The sequence below is a fragment of the Trachinotus anak genome, unplaced genomic scaffold, assembly GCF_046630095.1.
Source record: "Trachinotus anak isolate AG129_WGS33_773 ecotype Australia unplaced genomic scaffold, CSIRO_AGI_Tana_v1 ptg000033l, whole genome shotgun sequence".
Taxonomy (NCBI): domain Eukaryota; kingdom Metazoa; phylum Chordata; class Actinopteri; order Carangiformes; family Carangidae; genus Trachinotus; species Trachinotus anak.
The window spans coordinates 8,602,113-8,624,231 of record NW_027273884.1 but is presented as its reverse complement, the minus strand read 5'-3'; the positions used below and the strand labels follow the sequence as shown (position 1 = coordinate 8,624,231).

General features: G+C 41.1%; 1 protein-coding gene across 3 annotated transcripts in view; it reads right to left on the bottom strand.

Moving 5' to 3' along the window:
* gabra2a (gamma-aminobutyric acid type A receptor subunit alpha2a) overlaps nucleotides 1-7,896 on the bottom strand; it is a 29,410-nt gene extending 21,514 nt beyond the window's left edge. Inside the window, exons 1-3 of one of the 3 annotated variants that reach the window (XM_071471170.1) lie at nucleotides 3,054-7,896; nucleotides 1,546-1,715; nucleotides 1,249-1,361 (exon numbers count right to left, since the gene is read on the bottom strand). Coding sequence is in view for 1 of the 3 variants with exons in the window: in XM_071471168.1 (XP_071327269.1) it covers nucleotides 1,249-1,361; nucleotides 3,054-3,121 (181 nt within the window). In the remaining 2 variants the exon portion in view is untranslated. Of the gene's footprint in view, nucleotides 1-1,248; nucleotides 1,362-1,545 lie in introns of all 3 variants that reach the window. The other 2 variants (XM_071471169.1, XM_071471168.1) reach the window with 2 other exon arrangements.
* Between the last annotated feature and the right edge of the window lie 14,223 nt (nucleotides 7,897-22,119).

Genomic DNA, 22,119 nt, shown 5'->3' with positions numbered 1-22,119 from the left:
AAGCAGCATAAATCTGTCAAAAACTGTCTGATTTGTTACTGCAGTTTAACACGGTTGCCCATTGGCATCCAGGTGGTTCCATGTGATATATGAGTGCAAAGGTGTTTTATTCTGAAAATATCCCAGATACTCTATGCCAGGGGTCAGCATACCGCGGCTCCGGAGCCACATGTGGCTCTTTCATCCCTCTGCCGTGGCTCCCTGTGGCTTTGGAAAATAAATAATGAGTTTTGTAATTTAAATTTATTTAATTTCAGTTCGTTAGTATTTTAAATGTTATTCTAAATTTGAAGATTATGGTGATCATGTAACATTAAAATAAAACGTGTTTAATTTTTAAAATATGCGTCACAACCGCCAATGTGTGACACCCACCGGCACGCGATTCATTGAGCTTTTCGACCCCCGTAGGCCAACCATGGATAAATCCAAAAAAAGAAAAGTTTTTGAAGAAAACAGAACGTTTAATGCTACATGGGCAGATTCATTTGCTTTCACTGCTGATGAGGAAAATAGACATTGAATATTTTATTTGAAGTAACCTTCAACCTTTTATTTTCGGAGTTCAAAATGTTTTTGTTGCATGCAGAAATAAAATTTAGTTTTCTCTGTAGCAATTCATTGATTTCATAAATGCAACACACTATAGTTTTTTTTATACATAGCATAAAGGTAAAAAACAATATATACAATGTTATCTTCATTTTAGATGTCAAAAGGGTTTTGTGGCTCCCGGTGTTTTCCTTTCTGTGGGAAACGGGTCCAAATGGCTCTTTGAGTGTTTAAGGTTGCCAGCCCCTGCTCTATGCCATTCTTATGTGTGACTTCCTGGCTGACTCCTGGCTCTGTGCAACCTGACGTAATGACACATTAGAATCCACAATCTAAACACAGCTGCACAATAAATAAATAAATTCACAGAAACTCTTTAGACAAACAGGTTATTCACAGTGAAAGAAATAACTACAAAATGTAATATCTCATAAAATGGGTCTAAATTTTTACTAAGTTGATTCAATGCCTTTTAAAACCCTGTAGAAAGCCTGCACTCTGCACTTAGCACACAACAGTTTCTAAGTCTGATCCTAACTGCTTTTTCTTCTGTGGAACAATTTTATCACATTTCTAAAGTTCCTCATACGAGAACATTAATGTGAAGATATCTCAGTCTCTGTTGATTTGATGTTGACCATTTGTATTTGTCTCTGGTGAGTCTTTATGGAAGTGCGTGAGGAGAACTCATCTCACCTCCCAGACCAGGTCTCAGTCTGTTGTCATATCCATCCAGCAGACTGTCTAGGATCTTGGTGAAGGTTGTGATGTCTTTGAAGTTACTTGTTGAATTGGAGTCTGCTTTTGATCTAAATAAAGATAAATGCTGTTAGAACAGTATATCTGTGTAGAACATTATATCTGTGTAGAACATTATATCTGCATAGAATATTATATCTGTGTAGAACATTATATCTGGGTAGAACATTATATCTGGGTAAAACAGTATATCTGTCATTACTATGTCATAACTGTGGAGGCTTTACCACTGACCAGATAAACTTAAACTGTTTTCCTCACTCATGTCAAGGCCTGTTAGTGAAGGACAAGTTGTGTTGTTTTTATTGGAGATTCACTAATCAATCACTGGTGATCAGACAAGGATGTTTTTCACATTTAACAACTTCTTCCTCATGGACACGCTACCTCCAGATGGAACCAACCTGTAACACAGGACAGTCTGTTACAGTAATAAGTACTGATGTGTCAGGCAGGAAATCTAGAGCTGTTTCCAGAGGGCAAAGGTCGACCCCAACTAATGTGACATCCAAATTCTGCAGGTAAACATTCACCTCGTCATTCATCAAGCCACTTAGCATGGCCGCTGTTCAAACACATTCAGATTCATTAGCGCTTTCTCAGTGTCATTAACACTTGATTCATACACACATTTGTAAAATTTACAATTTAAAGGCTCATTGTTCTGTTTGAACTTAGAACCTTCTTGGTCTGAGGTGACAGTGCTGTAAGTGTAATAATAAATCACTGGAATATTCCTTTATGTGTGATATGTCTGAATTTCCCCAGGGATCAATACAGTATTTTTTTATCTTTATCATTTATAAGGTTGGCTTATACATAATGAAAAGTAATAATCAATTAAAACAGGTTATGGGTGAAAAAAATAAAGCCACAGTTTGATGCATGAAACAGGTTCAAAGGTATGTGGATGAAACCCTGACAAAAAAAATGTGTGTTGATGTGTTTAATATGTGCTCAGTGACGTTGTATTTGCTGACAGATTCTCCTGACAGATTATTGTAATTTAAATTAAGGAATAACATTCATATTTACTTATAGACAAGAAACTGGTGCAGAACTGTGCTGTTTAATATAAAAATAAATGATTCAGATGCACTGAGGCAGAGAATCGTCAACATGTTTTATAGTCTCCACAGGATGTTTTCTGGACAGTTTTCTTCATCAGGGGCTCAAATTCATGAGGAACAATTTCTACAAGAAAAGTAAAATCACATTTAACACCGTACAGGTGAACAGAGGTCCAGTTTGGTCCTGGACTAATGTGGATTAAGATTTTAACTTTAATAAACGCTTCTCATGTTACCTCCTCTGTCCGTGTCAGTCCGGTTTTCCTGCCCTCGGTGGTAACAAGCAGAGTCAGGTCAAAGTTGACATGTCTGTGGTCAGAGCCGGACTCATCAGACCGTCTGATAGACACGGATCACACTGAGCTACTGGGGAATTTATTTCTAATGTGGAAACAATCGTTAAATTGTTAAATATATCTACGGGGTCTGATACTGTGCGTGAGGCTGAACAGAGCGCGCAGAGACCGTTAGGAAAGGATGTGATAGATGATGAATCCTCATCCTCATTAACGTCGGTTTAATCTACCAGCGGTGATCTGCACCGCTGCTGGTGAACAACACACCGTTAACCAGCCGGGGCCACAGAGACAGAGAACCGTGAGAGCTACTGGTGTGCGCCCTTCCAGGGCGCCGTTAATCTGTAAAAACACGTTTCACCAACACAGAACTCACCGTGTCTGCCACAGCACGACCAGAGAGACCAGCACTGACACGCAGTATGAGCTCCACCGTCCTCTCATGGCTGAAGGCTGCGAACCAGACGGAAACGCTGTGACGGTGGAGCGGCACAAAGCGCAGCAGCAGCGGTTAGAGGGTCCCCACAGAGCCCGGCTTCATACAGACAGAGCCTGCACAGGTTTGGTCTGAGACTCTGCTGCTGCCTGAACCATCGGCTCTCTGTCCACAGCTTCAGTTCAGTGTCAGTCGTCCAGTGATGGATCTACACCTGAACGCGACAGGTGTTCCCAGGCTGCAGCAGACACGGTGGAGATGATGGAGCCAGAGTAGTTTCTCAGAGAGAGGAGCGCGGTTACTCACCGTCCATCGTGTCCACTCCCCCAACACACAGTCCCCCCGGTCAGCCACACACTGAGAGAGAGAGAGTCTCTGAGCCGGAGGCTGTTCAGCTCCTGATCCTGAGGTTTCATCTGTGCGCACGAACAATGTCAACCAGCCGCAGCTCGTACACGGACGTACAGAGGAGTTAATGGTGTTACACTGAGATGGACTCATGAATTTGGCTTTGTTTCTCAGTTCAAAACTTAACTCTTTATTAAATCAGATAAAATACGGTCAGAGCCTGATGAGACAAAATCTATGTTATAATAAGAGCTGATATAATTCAGTATTAGATCCAAAATACACCAAATTCTACCCAACAGGAAATACACAGTTTACAGAATCAGAGACTAAAGAGAAGTCAAATACAGAGACGTTTCAGCAAAATAATCCACAGTTAGACTTTAAAGATGGTTTAATTGACATTTATTTCTACCAAAATGGACCCATGAACCTTACACAAATGTAATATATGACACATATGTCCCTATATCACGAATGTTGCCATATATGTCACCTATAAAATATTATTATCACAAACGTCCTCTTTATACAGTATATAAAGATATGAGTTTAAAACATTAAACCCATAGTAAAATTTGTACCCTAAAAATATTATAATATATGATTTTTTATATGGTATTACAATCATATATGTGAATGATACATGTTTTCATATGCAAGTTACACAACATACATATGGACATTCTATATGTTTATATGTGTTTTTGTAAATAAATTTAAACATGTCTCTTCTCATTATGATGAGGTGTCTCAGACTTTATTAGGTACACCTTGCTAGTACCAGGTTGGACCTCTTTTGCCTTCAGAACTGCCTTAATTCTTCATGGCATAGATTCAACAAGGTCCTGCAAACATTCCTTAGAGATTTTGCTCCATATTGACATGATAGCATCACACAGGTGCTGCAGATTTGTCGGCTGCACAGCCATGACGCGAATCTCCCGTTTCACCATATCCCAAAGGGGTTCTATTGGACTGAGATCTGGTGACTGTAGAGGACATTTGAGTACAGTGAACTTATTGCCATGTTCAAGAAACCAGTTTGAGATGATCTGGGCTTTGTGACATGGTGCATTATCCTGCAGAGAGCAGCCATCAGAAGATGGTTCACTGTGGTCATAAAGGGATGGACATGGTCAGCAACAATACTCAGGTAAACTGTGGTGTTTAAACAATGCTCAGTTGGTACTAAGGGGCCCAAAGTGTGCCAAGAAAATATCCCCCACACCATTACACCACCACTACCAGCCTGAACCGCTGATACAAGGCAGGATGGAGCCATGCCTTCATGCTGTTGATGCCAAATTCTGACCCTACCATCTAAATGTCGCAGCAGAAATCGAGACTCATCAGACCTGGCAACATTTTTTCAATCTTCTTTTGTCCAGTTTTGGTGAGCCCATGCAAACTGTAGCCTCAGTTTCCTGTTCTTAGCTGACAGGATTGGCCTTCTGCTGCTGTAGCCCGTCTGCTTCCAGATTCGACGTGTTGTGCATTCAGAGATGCTCTTCTGTAGACCTTGGTTGTAACGAGTGGTTATTTGAGTTACTGTTGCCTTCCTATCAGCTTGAAGCAGTCTGGCTGTTCTCCTCTGACCTCTGGCATCAACAAGGCATTTTCACCCAGAGAACTGCTGCTCACTGGATATTTTCTCTTTTTCGGACCATTCTCTGTAAACCCTAGAGATGGTTGTGCAGGAAAATCCCAGTAGATCAGCAGTTTACTGAAATACTCAGACCACCCGATGGTTGTCTTAACCATGTCTACATGCCTAAATGCATTGAGTTGCTGCCATGTGTTTGGCTGATTAGATATTTGTGTTACCAAGCAGTTGAACAGGTGTACCTAATAAAGAGGCTGGTGAGTGTATATCAATATATGAAATTGTTACAATTCCTAATAGGTTTCATATAGACCTTTTACACATGTGTTTTATTTTATATGTACATGTATTGAACATATCAATATTCAATATATGTACTATAGATATATGACTGTAATGTCCTATGATATCTCTGTCATAGTGACAGAAAACACTGAGAGTTTAGAGGACAACACATTAATTTGGTCTTTGTTACAGGCTCAGTTGAAGCTCATTAGAATAAAACTGAACCGTAAACTAAAGTCACTTTATGAACACAATTGAACTGAAACCTCACTGCCAGTGGAAAGTAGGCCTCTCCAGTTGGAGCTTGTTGTTAGCTTGTTAGCTAAGTCCACATTAAAACAGCTAAATCTGTGTGTTGGTAAAGACCCCTGACCACAGTGAAATGTTGAATCAGAGGAAACAATACTAAATCTTTTCTTCTTCCTCTTTGGTTCATAAAGCCAGTTGTCAATCTCAACACAATATTAGTGTTTCTAGGGGACACAAAAAGTGATGAACCTGCTGGGAGGCAGTTGATGTTCAGTGATTCGGACAATAGTGAACAACAAGTACACATGGATGTATTATAATACATAATATAATGTATATGGTGGGTGAGCATCTGCTTGCCACTGTTATTAAACTGGCATCATGCACCGACGTCTCAGCTGCCAAGATGGCGACAGTGGAGCAGCTCACTCTGAGCTTCAGAAACCTGTGAAAGACATCTTTAAAACTAAGGTGTAGTTCCTTTGAAAATTCTTGAATTGTTAAGTGACAACATGACCTTTCTGCTCCCTCCAACATGCTCCTTACTGTATTAGTCTTTCCCTGTCTGATCTCAGCAGATTTTATCTCAATCTCATGACAGAGCTGCACAGAGAGAGGCCTCTGGTCTACATTTGTTACTGCAGCGCAGCAACTCAGACTTGACTCCTGAACCCTGTCAGCCTCTAGTTCCCACCCTCACCTCCAGTCACAAACTCACAATTTCATCAAAAATGAGTTTTGTTCACAGGGTGTCTGGAAATACACTCAGAGACAAACTGAGGGTCCCAGACAACTAGAAAAAGGTAAAAAAAAAATGTTGCAGGTTTTGACAAAATCTTTTTATGTCTTTGTCATCTCAATGTAATAAATTGTACACACAAAATAACAGAGCAAACAAACAACCAACCTTTGTGCTAACCACTGGTAGCACGAGAAAAATTACCTGTATGTTGTTTGGTCCATGGAGCTCTTTCATATTGAGGACTGGCTCTTCCAGGGCCCTCCTGCAGGACTCCAGGCTTTAGGTCTTGCTTATGTGGAGGCCTCGGTGACTCTCTGGTAATGTACTGAAGCTCATGACCCTGGATTGTATTAAATGTCAGGGACACACCGGCATTCCCCTGAAGATGGCTGGTTTACTAAACATCTGAGCACTTGACCTTTTGCAAGTACATTGTTTTTATCTGACAGCTGTGTATTGTTATCTCCTTCCAGCCATCGCATCTGTTAGCATCAGGTGTTGGAGCATCTTCAATGACACCAGAGCCGGAGATGCCTGCACAGCCTCAGGTCTGTATATGTCCCTGGGTGGGTTTAACAGTTTGTCCTGTTGCTCTCTTGTTTGTGAAGGTTGCTGCCGTCAGGGATGATTACTGGAGACGTTTACGACCTTTCATGTCTTTGTCTCTACACATCATCTCTTGCTGTTTTCCTTGTGTGTTCACAGAAATTCAGGTTTTCAGTGTGGAGCAGCTGCTCTCTGCTCCATCTGTGGTTGTTGTACTAATTTGAAAAAGGAGGACGATGGACAACCAGGCTTCCTCTGAGAGAACTCAGCAGTATGATCTACATGGCCAGTAAATATGTATTCTACAAAAAAACCCCACGGTTTTTATGTTTGATGGCGTGTTAGGGCCACTGAAGGTAAAAAAATATATTTTTACGGTGCTGAGGGAGGGGTTAATGTGTGAGAAAAAATCTCAGAAAGTCATAATTTTATGAGAAAAACTCAAATATTCTCTGTAAAGTCATACATTTGTCCGAGGGACAAGAAATTCTTCATCCAAACAAAGGTGACTGTGAATTAGCTAACGTTAGCTAGCTACCTATTACTGATGCATGGGTTGTTAGTTTAAGGGTCACTGAGGGCAGTAGTGACAAGACAGTAATATTATCTCATGACCAGGGTTCAAGTTAGTGGTTAGTTCAAGTGGTTATAGGGTAAATGTAAACTGTAGGTAAAACACTCTCCACTGCTTACTGATAAAACGTGCAGCATTTCACTGCAGACGTCAAAGGACCTGAGCTTCTCGGGGAAGAAGCTCTGGCTCCACCCCTTCCTGTAGATCTGTGTTCAGGGACCAGTCCAGTTTACTGTCCAGGTGCAGGTCCAGGTGAAAGTCAGAGACCATCTCCTTGGTCTTGGAGGTTCAGAAGGAGGCAGTTCTTGTTGCTCCCTCACTGTAGGCCATCATCAGATCCCTGTTCTCTCCCTCCTGCCCATTCCTGATACACACCACAACAGCTGTGTCATCATCCGGATGTGGAGACTCAGAGTTGTGTTTAAAGTCTGCTATATACAGGGTGAACAGGACCGGAGCCAGAACAGTCCCCTGAGGATCCCCAGTGCTGCTCACCACTATCCCTGAGACACAGTTACCAGCCTGACGTACTGTGGTCGTCTTGTCAGGTAATCCACAATACAGGACCTGAAGGAGGGTCCACGCCCACCCCTTCTAGCTTGTCTTTGAGAATGGGGGGTTGGATGGTGTTAAATGCACTTGAAAGAACATAATCTTCAGATAATCTGGTTCATGCAAGTAAGAATGGGTCTGATGGAGCATGTAGAGGGTAGATCAACCACTCAAATATGTTCCTGTAACAACTTGTAGGGGTCTAGTGCAGTTCAACCTGTGGCCTCAATTAAGTTACAGTTTAGCTAACTAATGTTAGCTAGCTGACAGCGCGCGCTTTCATTTCCAGTGTTGGAGATGTGTGTCTGAATAAACAGCACCACTGATGAGGTTGTGTCTGGAATGAGCCATGAGGACTGTCAGTTGTGTAGAATGTGTGTGTAAATTATCAACTGATATTTTCAGTTCGATTAAATGAGGCATTTTGCTGGTTGTAACCTTGACACATTTCTCTAAGTGAGCAGCATCTGTATCTGAGGATGCTCTTTAACAGAAGATATAAACACCAGCCGTGTGCTCTACTTACAGCTGGACATGGCAGCCAGATGAGTTGTGACAGGTTCAGTCTAGTATGAAGAATTCCACCTAAGGCTCCCTCTTTGCATCAGCCTGACCCTGAAAGCTTCTGGAAAGCTTGGTTAGTTAATTTCTACACATTCACATTCAATCCTTAGCTCAGATTTTCCTAGACTGTCTTGGTTTTGTTGTGCTGACCATCTGAGGTCATGAGTGAAGTTAAGACAAAGAGTCCAGTATTTCTCCTGCAGGTTGGTTGGAGAGGAGCTGAGTGTTTTCTGAAGAGGAGGTTCAAACACTGTTTTCATTCAGAGCATTCAGGAACTTCTGCAGCAGGACTGGAGGGACTTTACTGACTGTTTCATTGGATAGAATCCAGGGTACTACAGTATGTGTACTCACTCGCATTAGTTCAACAACACTGACTAAGACACACACTGCTGAGTCCACCTGCAGCTGCTGTAGCACACTGTCCCAGGATCAGACCAAGCAGACAGGATACCAAGGTTAAATACAGATGGTGCTGTGAACAGCACTGTGCCATTTTCTAAGTGAATGAGTGGGAGTTGTTGCCCACTACTGGGAGGCAGTTGTGTAGAACAGAGGAGGAGAGCTGCTCCTCTGTCTGTTCACCTGCTTCATGTGACTTCAAAATAAAACATTCACTAAACTCTCCTGTAAGAAGTTATCTGGTTTCCTCTGTGCTGTGATGTTGGGGCTGAAGCAGGAAGTAGACACAGCCCTGTTTAAACAAATTATCTCTGTACAGACTGAGTGTTGCTTTAGTTGTCATTTATGGTTCAGAACATTTACAGCAGACTGTCACATTCATCTGCTGGGGACAAGTGATTGTTACACTGAGGGACGGTGACAGCCACACACAGCTGGCTCATATATACTACGTGTGTGTGTGTGTGTGTACTTGTACTTGCTACACAGTAAGGACCAAAAAAAGTATTTTACTAAGAGAGTGAGGACATTTTGGGAAAGTGAGGACATTTTGGCCGGTCCTCACTTTTTGAGACACCTTCAAATCACATGTTGAGGGTTAAGACTTGGTTTTAGAGTTATAGTTAGAATTAGGTTTAGGTTAAGGTTAGGGTCAGGGTTAGGGTTAGGCACTCAGTTGTGATGGTTAAGGTTAGGGTAAGGGGCTAGGGAATGCATTATGTCAATGAGTGTCCTCACAAAGATAGAAGTACAAGTATGTGTGTTTGTGTGTGTGGTGGGTGGTGGGGGAGGGTGTTCAGAGAAATTAAGGTGGATCCTCACGACAGCTCCTCGTTGAATCTGCAGTGGTTGCGACAGTGAGCAGAGAGTGCGTGGCATTGATGTCTCCACTGTATGTCTGTTCACACACCCCAATGTCAATAAAGCTGTGTTTTGTAGAGACGTCTGTGTGTCTGTGCTCCACGGAGGAGATGAACTGAAGACTGAAGTTGAGTCCTCGTAACATAAAAAATCATCACATTATGTTTAAAAAGGTCAGTGTACACGCTAAATATAAAAACTTTATCTGTGGTTATTCCATAGTGAAAAATAAAGTATTAGTTCCTGCACAGTGTCAGAGATCATAATGTGTTGTTGTCTGCTCAAACTGTGGAACAGCAGCACAGAGCTGCCACTGCAGATTAACACAAAGGGATCATATGACAACGTGAAAAGGTTATTGTTATGACAAGATTATTTCACTTTATTACAACATGTAAACTAGGGTTGTGAACGATAAACCAATGCGACTGGATATTCGGTTCAACAAGTGAGAGATACGGCTGCATCGGTAGCAGCCTCCTCAATCGATACGAATTATCAATGAATTCCTAGATGAATCGGTTATAGAGTCATAGATCGGGTATCGCGAGACTTTGAATCGGTTGGCAGCATTACACATGCGCCAGGTCTCTAAAACAACGTGAGAGCAGAGGCTGCCCGCGAAACGCCGTAGCTGCCTAGCTGGTATTAGCATGAGTGATAAACAAGGGACGACACGGAAAATGGAGGAGGTGGAGAACGAAAGCGTCAGCCTGACCGAAGGTGATAATGCACCGAGAAAGATTTCCAACGCATCGGGGAAACAAAAATCCAAGGTGTGGACCGTTTTTGGGTTTTATAAGAAGGAAGGGAAGCTCGAACAAAGTTTGTTGTTACTATTCTGTGCTACTTTTACCTCTGGAGTTCCCATCTAATGATTCAGCCAGACTTTTTTTTGGTCCATGTCTAAAAATAAATACATTGACATGTGACTTTGTTCTGTTTTTTTTTTTTTGCCAGTGCCAGTCTTTTACATATTTAAATAGAAACTATTGTACTGTCACTTTCATAGACTTGGCTTCTTTATTATATAAAATATCTACAACAAATATTAACCATAGAATCGAATCGTATCGTTCTTACACTGTATGGAATCGATTTGTATCGAATCGGTCTGTAATAAAAGGATATTGTTTTTGAATCGAATCGTAACCTGTGTATCTAGATGCATATCGAATCGTTTATCACAGAGAGATGTGCAACCCTAATGTAAACTCATCATGTTATAACAAGAAGCTTTTCTTAAAACATAAATATAATAAAAAACATAAAGACATGTTCTTCAGGTAGTGCAACCACCAGGTATATTGGGATGAATTTGGTGGCAGTGCAGTGAACAAGAGAAAGTTAGTGAATATTATTTACTAATAAAATGAAGCTGTGTTGTGGTACAACCAAGAGGAGACTGCTGACTTTGTGACTTTGTGTGTCAGAGTGAAGTCATTGAATATTTCTGTCATATCTTTGTGTGATATGACAGTGATGCTCTTTGTAGACGGTCCCTGAGTTATTCCTTCAGATCTCTGTGATGAAAATGACTGTAGCTTGTAGCTCAGTGTCTACAGTTGTAATGGCTCTGAAACTTTACCCCCCAATACCTGAGAACAGGTCCCTCACCTCTGCTTGAGTAATTAGTTATGAAATTTCTTTTAGCTGGAATTCTGCCAATGTAAACTCATAAAATGTGCTTATATTAACTCATATAATAATAGTAACAATAATCCCTGATAATTGTCAACCATCGACTTGATTCAGTCCAAATAAGAATCAACACTTTGGTCAAACACTGACAGTAGAATAAACAGACGGATGTAAATACAGACACAACAACATTAAACTGTATTGTTTCACAGTGAAATGAACTGACTGTGGCTCAGTGTTTCCCTCTTCACTGCTACACCACCTCTGACTGGATAGCCTCCATCAGTGGATACAGACACCTGCAGGCTTTTACTTTGACGGGTTTATTTCCTCTCCACTCATGAGCAGTGGGCTGCTCATCATTCATGAAATAATCACCATGGACAAGTCATTTCTCTTTGTAATGACAACACTGAAGCAACACAGCAACATCCACTGTGACTGTGATGTGTTAGTCTGCAGGTTTTTCCAGCTCATGGACAGAAATGATATGAGGAAGCCACCTACTGGTCAGATATGTCAAAGCAACTCTGAGACACTGAGCTGATGATGTTTTTAATGAATGAGCTTCGGTCCAAACCTCTGCCTGACCCTTCACTCTCTAACTGAGCTGTAATGTCAGCTAAGCTGTATTTCAATTATTTAATCTGAATTCACCTCAGGTGGTTCACACTGGTTCATGTTGTTTCGTTCATGGACAACAACAACAGAGAGATCTGTCATGAGTGATGTCACAGGTGTGTGTGTGTATGTGTGTGTGTGTGTGTGTGTGTGTCTGGAAACAATATACAGACAAAACTAAAACCAATGGGCTCCTTTAATTTAATATTTAATATTAATTTCATTTCATGGTTCACATTGTTGGTTAATGTATGTTCTCCAGTATCACTGGTCTGATCCTGTCAAACCTTAGATTCACTCACTTTTAAAATGTTTGTTGAACACTGTTATTCATTGTGACGTCTCTAGACCTCTGTCTCAAAACCTCTGTCTCGATTTGATACTTTTTCATTGTTACATTTTAAATGAAGTTTTTTATTTACAGTACAGAGGAGACTTCCTGTACATCACTTTGACTTTATTAATCAGGAATTTATTTAGATTTAGTGGGTTTTAAAACACTATCTCCAAAAATATGTATTCTACTAATTTGTTTTATCCATTATCTATACATCTTATCTATTGCTAAGTGCATGTCTTTGGACTGTGGGAGGAAGGGAACCCACACAGACACGGGGAGAACATGCAAACTCCACACAGAAAGGCCCCAGGCCTGGGTTCAAACCCGGAACCTTCTTGCTGTGAGGACACAGCACTTAATTTGTTTTATGTCAAACTATTATCTCTATGGTTTTCAAGTGTGTGTGTGTGTGTGCGTGCGTGTGTGTGTGTTTGTGTGTGTTTGCTTTCCACTGGGAGTCAAAGAGAGGAACTAATATTAAGAGTAAGATTAAGATTAAGATAGCCTTAATTAGTCCCACAGTGGGGAAATTTGCAGCATTACAGCAGCAAAGTGGACAGTGCAAGAGAAAAAAAACTGCAAATGTCAGAAACAGATACTAAGATAAATAATAGAGCAAATATAATCAAAATATATACAATTAGATATTTACAAAGATACACAACAGTAGCAGCAAAAATGGGTAACCATATGTTCAGGTCAATTCAGAGTCTCTCAGCTGTAGGTACAAACACAGAGGACAGAGTTGTGTGCTCTGTGTACCTGCCTGTGTAGGACCATATTACTCTTCTGATAATGCAGTGAAACACTGAGCCACTGACTTCAGACCAGGTTTTTTTTTTGGTCGATCACTTTCCACTGCTTCAAGATAACAACGCACCAACAATGTTTCTGACAACACCTCATTTAAAGACCTACACACTCATGGGTGCTCAGAAGGCTGCAAGTGTATTTGCTATTTAAACAACCAACCAACACACCAGCAGCTGTGATTAAACTGTAGGACCGCGTTACACCACTAGATGACACCAGACCACAGACTACAGCAGAACAGTGTGGCACACAGTCCACTGCAAATTTGTGTGAGACTCTGGACTCTAACAGCTCAGGAAACATGATGAAACAAGGTTGGCAGTCCTGTTTACACAGCTCCACCCCCAAATCCCAAACAGGTCCATCAGTGTCTCCTTGGTGTTGATGTGAATGAATTCAATTCAATTCAATTCAATTCAATTCAATCCAATCCAATCCAGTTCAGTTCAGTTCAGTTCAATTCAATTCAATTCAATTTTATTTGTATAGCGCCAAATCATAATATATATTTTCTCAAGGCACTTTACAGGGTAAGGTCGAGACCTTACTTTGTTACAGAGAAAAACCCAACAGTTCCCACAAAGAGCAAGCGCTTGGCGACAGGGGGGAGGAAAAACTCCCTTTTAACAGGAAGAAACCTCCAACAGAACCGGGCTCAGGGTGGGGGGGGGTCTGCCTCGACCGGTTGGGTTTAGGAGGAGATATAAAAAGGGGGGTGGGGGGAGGAGAGAGGAGAAAAGAGAGAGAGAGAGACCAGGAACAGCTGTGTAGGTAATGGTGTTATCAATAATAATGACAGGTAACAGTGGTTAATAGTAATGATGAGTAGTGGTGGATCTGGATCCTGCTGCTCCCGGGGCAGAGAGACCTGCAGAATGAGGACAGAGAGAGAGAGATAGAGGAGAAGCACAAACTACGGGAGAGAAAAAAAATACAAAGTTAATGGCATAAAGTAGTCGAGAGAGGGAGAGAGAGAGAGAGAGAGAGAGACTGTCCCAAACTACATTTTCCCTATTGTAATTTAAAATAAAATAAACTTCAAATTTGCAATAGAAGTTTGGTGTAAGTATGCAGTCCTGCTGAGCAAAACATAACATTTATCATGGCTTTTCTTAGAAACAGGATTTAATTGGTGGATTATATACATGCTGAATTTAGCTCAACACCTCACAGTTAGATGAGAAGTCTCCGGCTTTATGTTCTGATGTATGATTTCAGTAACATTTAAGACTAAATCAAATCTTTCCAATATGAGATTGAAGTTTGGCTGCCCCTGCAGTGTGGCTATCAAGAATACTGCTGCAGGATACTGGGTTTACATCATAATTAGATCAAGACCTTAAACCATAGCAACATCCAGCAGTTAACCTAGAGTAACTAGGACTACTTTACATAATTACACATAACCATAATAACCATCAGGAATTTCATCCTTCATTAAATTTGAGTGGGAATGGAAAATCCAGGCAGGGCCACTGCTACACAGAACAACACTTAAACACTCAACTGAATGTGAAAGCAAAAAGTTTCCTTACTAACAAGGCTGAGAGCTAATGTTTAGGGTAGCAGCGTGTTAGCAGTCTTCCATACATGGTCCACCTCACATCCTCATACTGTAACTTACCAAGATTGTGGGGATTTCATAGATAATTTATACTTTGTTGTGCGTAGATAAACGTACTAAGATGGACAGGTTGTGAACCCTGCTTGGTTTTCAGAAGTCAGACAGCTGTATGTCACTTTCTATGGCCAGTTAAACGTTGAGGTCAATTAGACAGTTCACCTGGACTAGGTTATGTTGAAGCCTTAGCTATTTTTCAGTGGTGTTAAGCAAAACTTAGTCAAACATTTTGTGTCGTTTCAGGGAGCAAGGAGCAGACTGCTCATTTTATCAGACCTGGGGGAGTGATGGTCTCTTCATGGGGCCAAAAACTCTGGCGCAGTAACATCGAGTTTAGGCAACGGTAAGCCCTTTGTAATATCTCCATTAGCAAACAAGGTGTAAAGCACACACATCCAAAGGCACTTTCACTGGTGCTGGATGAAAAAACGAGTGTAACTGGTTAGTATCTAGCATTTTGTGCATTGTGTTTTGATGAGGAGGCTGAGAGCAGCATATAATTGGAGGTGATCTCCATTTATTCTGACAAGAGTTCAATAACAAAATCCTCCAGTCACTTGTGACAATGCACAATAGCCCCTACACAAATTAGACAACACAATATGTCAGTGTGCTAGCGATTTAGCTCATAAATGTAAACAAGAAAGCTAACACATGGAAATCTCTCTGATCACAATGTCGTCACTCACCTTTCCCATGGACTTCAACAACAGAAGGGGAGAGGTGGGAGATTTTATAACGGGGACCCCCCCCGGAAGTGCATGTAGGGAGTCACAAACGCGCAACATATTGATTCTGGACGAATAAAATGTCAGGCTATAACTATATTTTGTGTAATTATAACATTACATATTATTGCTGTATATTCCACAATCTACTGCTGTATAATAGACTCTGTTACACCAGTATCTCCATTTTGGCACCATGTACTTTAGAGTAAGTTAAATTAGACCTCACAACCAGTGGATGTGGCAATACACCATTCTGTTATGGTGTTTGTAGACCTGTCACATGGAAGCCAGCAGTGATCATCCATAATCACATAATCCAAAATATTGTATCGACGTAAATTATTTGTAAGGGATTTTTTGTCTGTCCTGCTGTGCTATCTTTTCCAATCTTCCTATGTGTGCATCCTAGAGTTTACATGAATAAGTGTTTCCCTTTTCTCTTGTTTTCGCTCTGTGAGTGGGACAATTCTTGAGAAAATGTGCCTGCTGGGGAAGGTGACTCACCTGCAGGCAAAAAATGGGAAATTGAAAGAATAAATACAAGGTGCATACATGTGACTTTAAATGGGAATGATATTTGTTCCATTGAATCTTTTGCTGAAATTTGTTTTGCTGCTGCTGTTGTTCACTGCCATATTTGGTTTCCTCTGTGTTAGGATTGTGAGCGTCCAAGGTCAGCAGAGAGACTTAGCAGGAAACCTACTGCTGCAACTTGGCCTTGGTTTGTCCTCACGGATGAGGTGTTGGGACAGAGGCATCTGTCCTGATTGCCTCCATCCCTGAAGACATACCTGGGCCCAGTGCAGTAGTGGAGGAGGAGGAGGAGGAAAGACGATCAGCAGCAGAAGAGAGTGGGAGGAGGAGAGAAAGAGAGAGAGAGAATGATGATAGGACGTGAGGCTGCAGAGAGGCAGAGGAGATGAGGGTGGATAGAGGATGTTGAGGATAGAGGATCCTTTTCACTGAATTTTTGGGACATCCTGACAATAAACAATTACAGTAGTCCAGTCTTGAGGTGACAAATGCATGAACTAGCTTTTCAGCTTCCTTTAGACACAGAATGGGTCTGATTTTAGCAATATTGCACAGGTGGAAGAAGGCTGCCCTAGAGACTTGTTTTATATGTGAAGTAAGGACAAGTCCTGGTCAAAAATGACACCAAGGTTTCTGACTGTAGCACTGGAGGCCAAGGTGATGTCATCCAGAGTCAGTATATTATCACATAGTGTATCTCTGAGGTGTTTTGGGCCAATTACAAGAACTTCAGGTTTGTCTGAATTTAAGAGTAAGAGATTACTGGTCATCCAGGTTTTTATGTCCTTAAGACTCACCTGAAGCTTGGCTACCTGGTTAGTCTCACCTGGCTTCATGGATAAGTACAGCTGGGTGTCATCTGCATAACAATGGAAATTTATCTGGTGCTAATAATATTTCCTAGAGGAAGCATATATAGAGTGAAAAGTATTGGTCCTAGCACAGAACCTTGTGGAACTCCATGACTGACTTTAGTGATGATAGAGGAGTCATTATTAACATGAACAAACTGGAGTCTATCTGACAGATATGACTTAAACCAGCTTAGTGTGGTTCCTTTGATGCCGACCATATGCTCTAGTCTCTGTAATAAAATCTTATGATCAATGGTGTCAAATGCAGCACTAAGATCTAGTAGGACAAGTATAGAGACAAGCCCATTGTCTGAAGCTATGAGGAGATCATTGGTAACTTTAACCAGAGCTTTTTCTGTGCTATGATGGATTCTAAAACCTGACTGAAAATCTTCAAACAAACCATTTCTGTGCAAATAATCACATAACTGGTTTGCAATGACCTTCTCAAGGATTTTGGAAATGAAGGGGAGGTTGGATATAGGTCTATAATTGGCTAAAACATCTGGATCAAGAGTAGGCTTTTTAAGTAGAGGTTTAATTACTGCAACTTTAAAAGCCTGAAGTACATACAGTGCATCTGGAAAGTATTCCCAGTGCTTCACTTTTTCCACATTTTGTTATATTACAGCCTTATTCCAAAATGGCTTGAATTCATTGTTTACCTCAAAATTCTACACACAATACCCCATAATGACAAAGTGAAAAACGTTTCCTTAAAATTTTTGCAAATATATTAAAAATAAAAAACAAAAAAAATCACATGTACATAAGTATTCACAGCCTTTGCCAAGACACTCAAAATTGAGCTCAGGTGCATCCTGTTTCCACTGATCATCCTTCAGATGTTTCTACAACTTGATTGGAATCCACCTGTGGTAAATTCAGTTGATTGGACATGATTTAAAAAGGCACACACCGGTCTATATAAGGTCACATCGTTGACAGTGCATGTCAGAGCACAAACCAAGCCATGAAGTCCAAGGAATTGTCTGTAGACCTCCGAGACAGGATTGTATGGAGGTGCAGATCTGGGGAAGGGTACAGAAACATTTCTGCAGCATTGAAGGTCCCAATGAGCACAGTGGCCTCCATCATCTGTAAATGGAAGAAGTTTGGAACCACCAGGACTCTTCCTAGAGCTGGCCGCCCGGCCCATCTGAGCAATCGGGGAAGAAGGGCCTTAGTCAGGGAGGTGACCAAGAACCTGATGGTCACTCTGACAGTGCTCCAGCTTTGCTCTGTGGAGAGAGGAGAACCTTCCAGAAGGACAACCGTTTCTGCAGCACTCCACCAATCAGGCCTGTATGGTAGAGTGGCCAGACGGAAGCCACTCCTCAGTAAAAGGCACATGACAGCCTGCCTGGAGTTTGCCAAAAGGCACCTGAAGGACTCTCAGACCATGAGAAACAAAATTCTCCGGTCTGATGAAACAAATATCGAACTCTTTGGCCTGAATGCCAAGAGTCACGTCTGGAGGAAACCAGGCACCGCTCATCACCTGGCCAGTACCATCCCTACAGTGAAGCGTGGTGGAGGCAGCATCATGCTGTGGGGATGTTTTTCAGCAGCAGGAACTGGCAGACTAGTCAGGGTCGAGGGAAAGATGAATGCAGCAATGTACAGAGACATCCTTGATGATAACCTGCTCCAGAGCGTTCTGGACCTCTGACTGGGGCGAAGGTCCATCTTCCAACAGGACAGCGACCCTAATCACACAGCCAAGATAACAAAGGAGTGGCTTCGGGACAACTCTGTGAATGTCCTTGAGTGGCTCAGCCAGAGCCCAGACTTGAACCCGATTGAACATCTCTGGAGAGATCTGAAAATGGCTGTGCACCGACGCTCCCCATCCAACCTGATGGAGCTTGAGAGGTTCTGCAAAGAAGAATGGGAGAAACTGCCCAAAGATAGGTGTGCCAAGCTTGTAGCATCGTACTCAAAAAGACTTGAGGCTATAATTGCTGCCAATGGTGCTTCAACAAAGTATTGAGCAAAGGCTGTGAATACTTATGTACATTTGATTTATTTTGTTTTTTATTTTTAATATATTTGCAAAAATTTCAAGCAAACTTTTTTCACTTTGTCATCATGGGGTATTGTGTGTAGAATTTTGAGGTAAAAAATTAATTCAGGCCATTTTGGAATAAGGCTGTAACATAACAAAATGTGGAAAAAGTGAAGCACTGTGAATACTTTCCGGATGCGCTGTAACCAGTTGATAAAGATAAGTTAATAAGACCTGATATAGGGGTCTCGATTAAAGGAAATACTTCTTTGAACAGCCTTGTTGGAATGGGGTCAAGAAGACAAGTCGACGGTTTAGATGAAGAAACTGTTGAAGCGAGCTCAGAGAGATGTACAGGAGAGAAACTGTCAAAATATAAACCAGTTACAGTGGACTCTGAGGCTGCTGAACTGGACAGTACATCTGAGCCAGCTGTGGGGAGAAGATGGTGAATTTTTTCTCTAACAGAGACAATTTTATTTGTAAAGAAGCTCATAAAGTCATTACAACTGAGGGCTAAAGGAACAGATGGATCAACAGAGCTGTGGCTGTCTGTCAGCCTGGCTACAGTGCTGAACAGAAACCTGGGATTATTCTTGTTTTCTTCTATCAATGATGAATAATAGGATGTTCTGGCTTTACAGAGACTTTTTTTATACGCCAATAGGCTGTCTTTCCAAGCCTTTAGAGATTCTTCCAGGTTCGTAGAACGCCACTTCCTTTCTAGCTTCCTTGAACTTTGCTTTAAAGCTCGTGTTTCTGAGTTGTACCATGGAGCTAGCCTTCTCTGACTCACTACCTTCTTCCTCAGAGGGGCTACTGTATCTAGTGTGGCACACAGTGAGGCTACAGTACTGTCAACAAGATCATCAACTTGTGCAGATGTGAAGTTAAGAGAGCTGTTCCCTACTGTATTGATACATGGCAGTGGGCTAAATACCAATGGGATTCTTTCTTTAAATTTGCTCACGGTATTGTCAGAAAGACACCCGCAGTAATGGATTTTTTTCCCAGATGCTGTGTAGTCCATGACTGAAAACTCAAATGTTGATAGAAAATGGTCAGATAAAAGAGGGTTTTGGGGAAATACTGTTAGATATTCAATGTCAATCCCATAAGTCAGAACCAGATCAAGGGTCTGGTTAAAAGAGTGAGTGGGTTCATTAACATGCTGAGAGAAGCCAATTGAGTCTAATAATGAATTAAATGCATTACTCAGGCTGTCACTTTCAACATCTACATGAATGTTAAAATCACCCACTATGATGACTTCAACTATGAACTTCATTAACTATAAACTCTAACTTTTAAAACTATTTACATTCTGTTACAGCTATGTCCAGCATGGAGGCAGAGAGAGTCACATACCATGGGGTGGTTAGACTGGGGTGGTGAGGGAATAAGAGAGGGAAGGGAATAGGAAAGGTGTAGGGAACAAGGAAAAACATAGATATTAAGAGTGAACAGTGTTAAAAAGCGTTAAAAAAAATTAAATATTAACAAAATTATCACTTGTCACAGAAAGCATGGCACTGTGGGCAATTGCTGAAGTTGGGCTTTAATGGATTCTGTAAAACTGTTTAAAAAAATATCATTTCCCCTAGTGGTGAAATGAACATCATGCAAAAATAGCCCAGGAGTGTCAAACCTTATGGTAGGGTGATCTACAAAGCTGCCACTTGAACAATGAACATATGTAGCCATAACACTGTTCACAAACTTGCGAGCCCTGTCAATCATTCCTGGATTGGCACCAGCCTTCCACCTGCATCTCTGTGTGATAACATTTTTATTCTCTTTATTCTTAAAGAGAGAGAGAATAATTCCAACAGATGTTTTGACTGCTGTATTCAACAATGAAATTAACTGGAAAAACTAGCCAAACACTGAACCACACTTAATATTAATGCTCACTCACATGATATTCAATTGTATTTCATTCAACTGGAGCATATACACTGATCAATACCACTGTTCTGTAGCATAAATGAACTAATTTCTGTTGATCTGCTGGGTCTCGATGTCTTGAGCATAGACGAGAGACGCCAACTAACCCAACTGTAATGACGTTATTGTTTTGTAACTTAACAACACTGACAACTCGCTGTCATTGTTAACACTCATTAAGTTAGACAATGTAATCTCTGATTTACAGAAGCAATTTTAAAACACAATATTATAATGTTTTGCCATTTATAAACAGTCTATGGTTTTACCACGAGATGTTTCACTACAGTTAGCTTACATCCATGCTTACTAGTGTGTAAGCTAACACACAGTAACTTTAGTTACAATAACATTACATTACCCATTGTGTGTGCAATATTTTCCAAATGTGGAGATGCATGCAATTAACTATTAAAAGTACTTTAACACTTTGTAATTAAGTTTACCTCGACCTACAGAAAATTACTTCGGATTCAGCAGCGCAGTGCAGCCTAAAGATTGGTGCTATTGTCAAGTCAAAAGTGTAGATGGGTGTGCATAGTGACCTCCACTCTTAGGCTGGTTGGTTGGTTCTAACCAAGCATCAACCTCAGGTCTAAACATTAAGCATCAACCGTTAGGAGCTACAAACTGTAGTTCCTCTAATGGCCACTAGAGTCTGGCTCCAACAGTGAGTCAGTCCCCATAGACTCCCATGTTCAAATGTCCAACTTTACAGCAGAAATAAACATGTTTACAGCCTGGCTAATTTCCTCCTTCATGACAACTGTACAGGGGGGGAAGACTTTTATTTGAAGCTTGAAGTGAACTAAACATGTGAAACAGATGGGTCTCCACTTGCTTGTTTGGGCTTTTATGACATGTTCACTGACTGTATGTACAGTCGTGGCCAAAATTTTGAGAATGACACAAATATTAATTTTCACAAAGTCTGCTGCTTCAGTTTTTATAATGGCAATTTGCATATACTCCAGAATGTTGTGAGGAGTGATCAGCTCAACTGCAATTAATTGCAAAGTCCCCCTTTGCCTTGAAAATGAACTTTATCCCCAAAAAACATTTCCACTGCATTTCAGCCCTGCCACAAAAGGACCAGCTAACATCATTTCAATGATTCCTCCGTTAACACAGGTGTGGGTGTTGATGAGGACAAGGCTGGAGATCAAT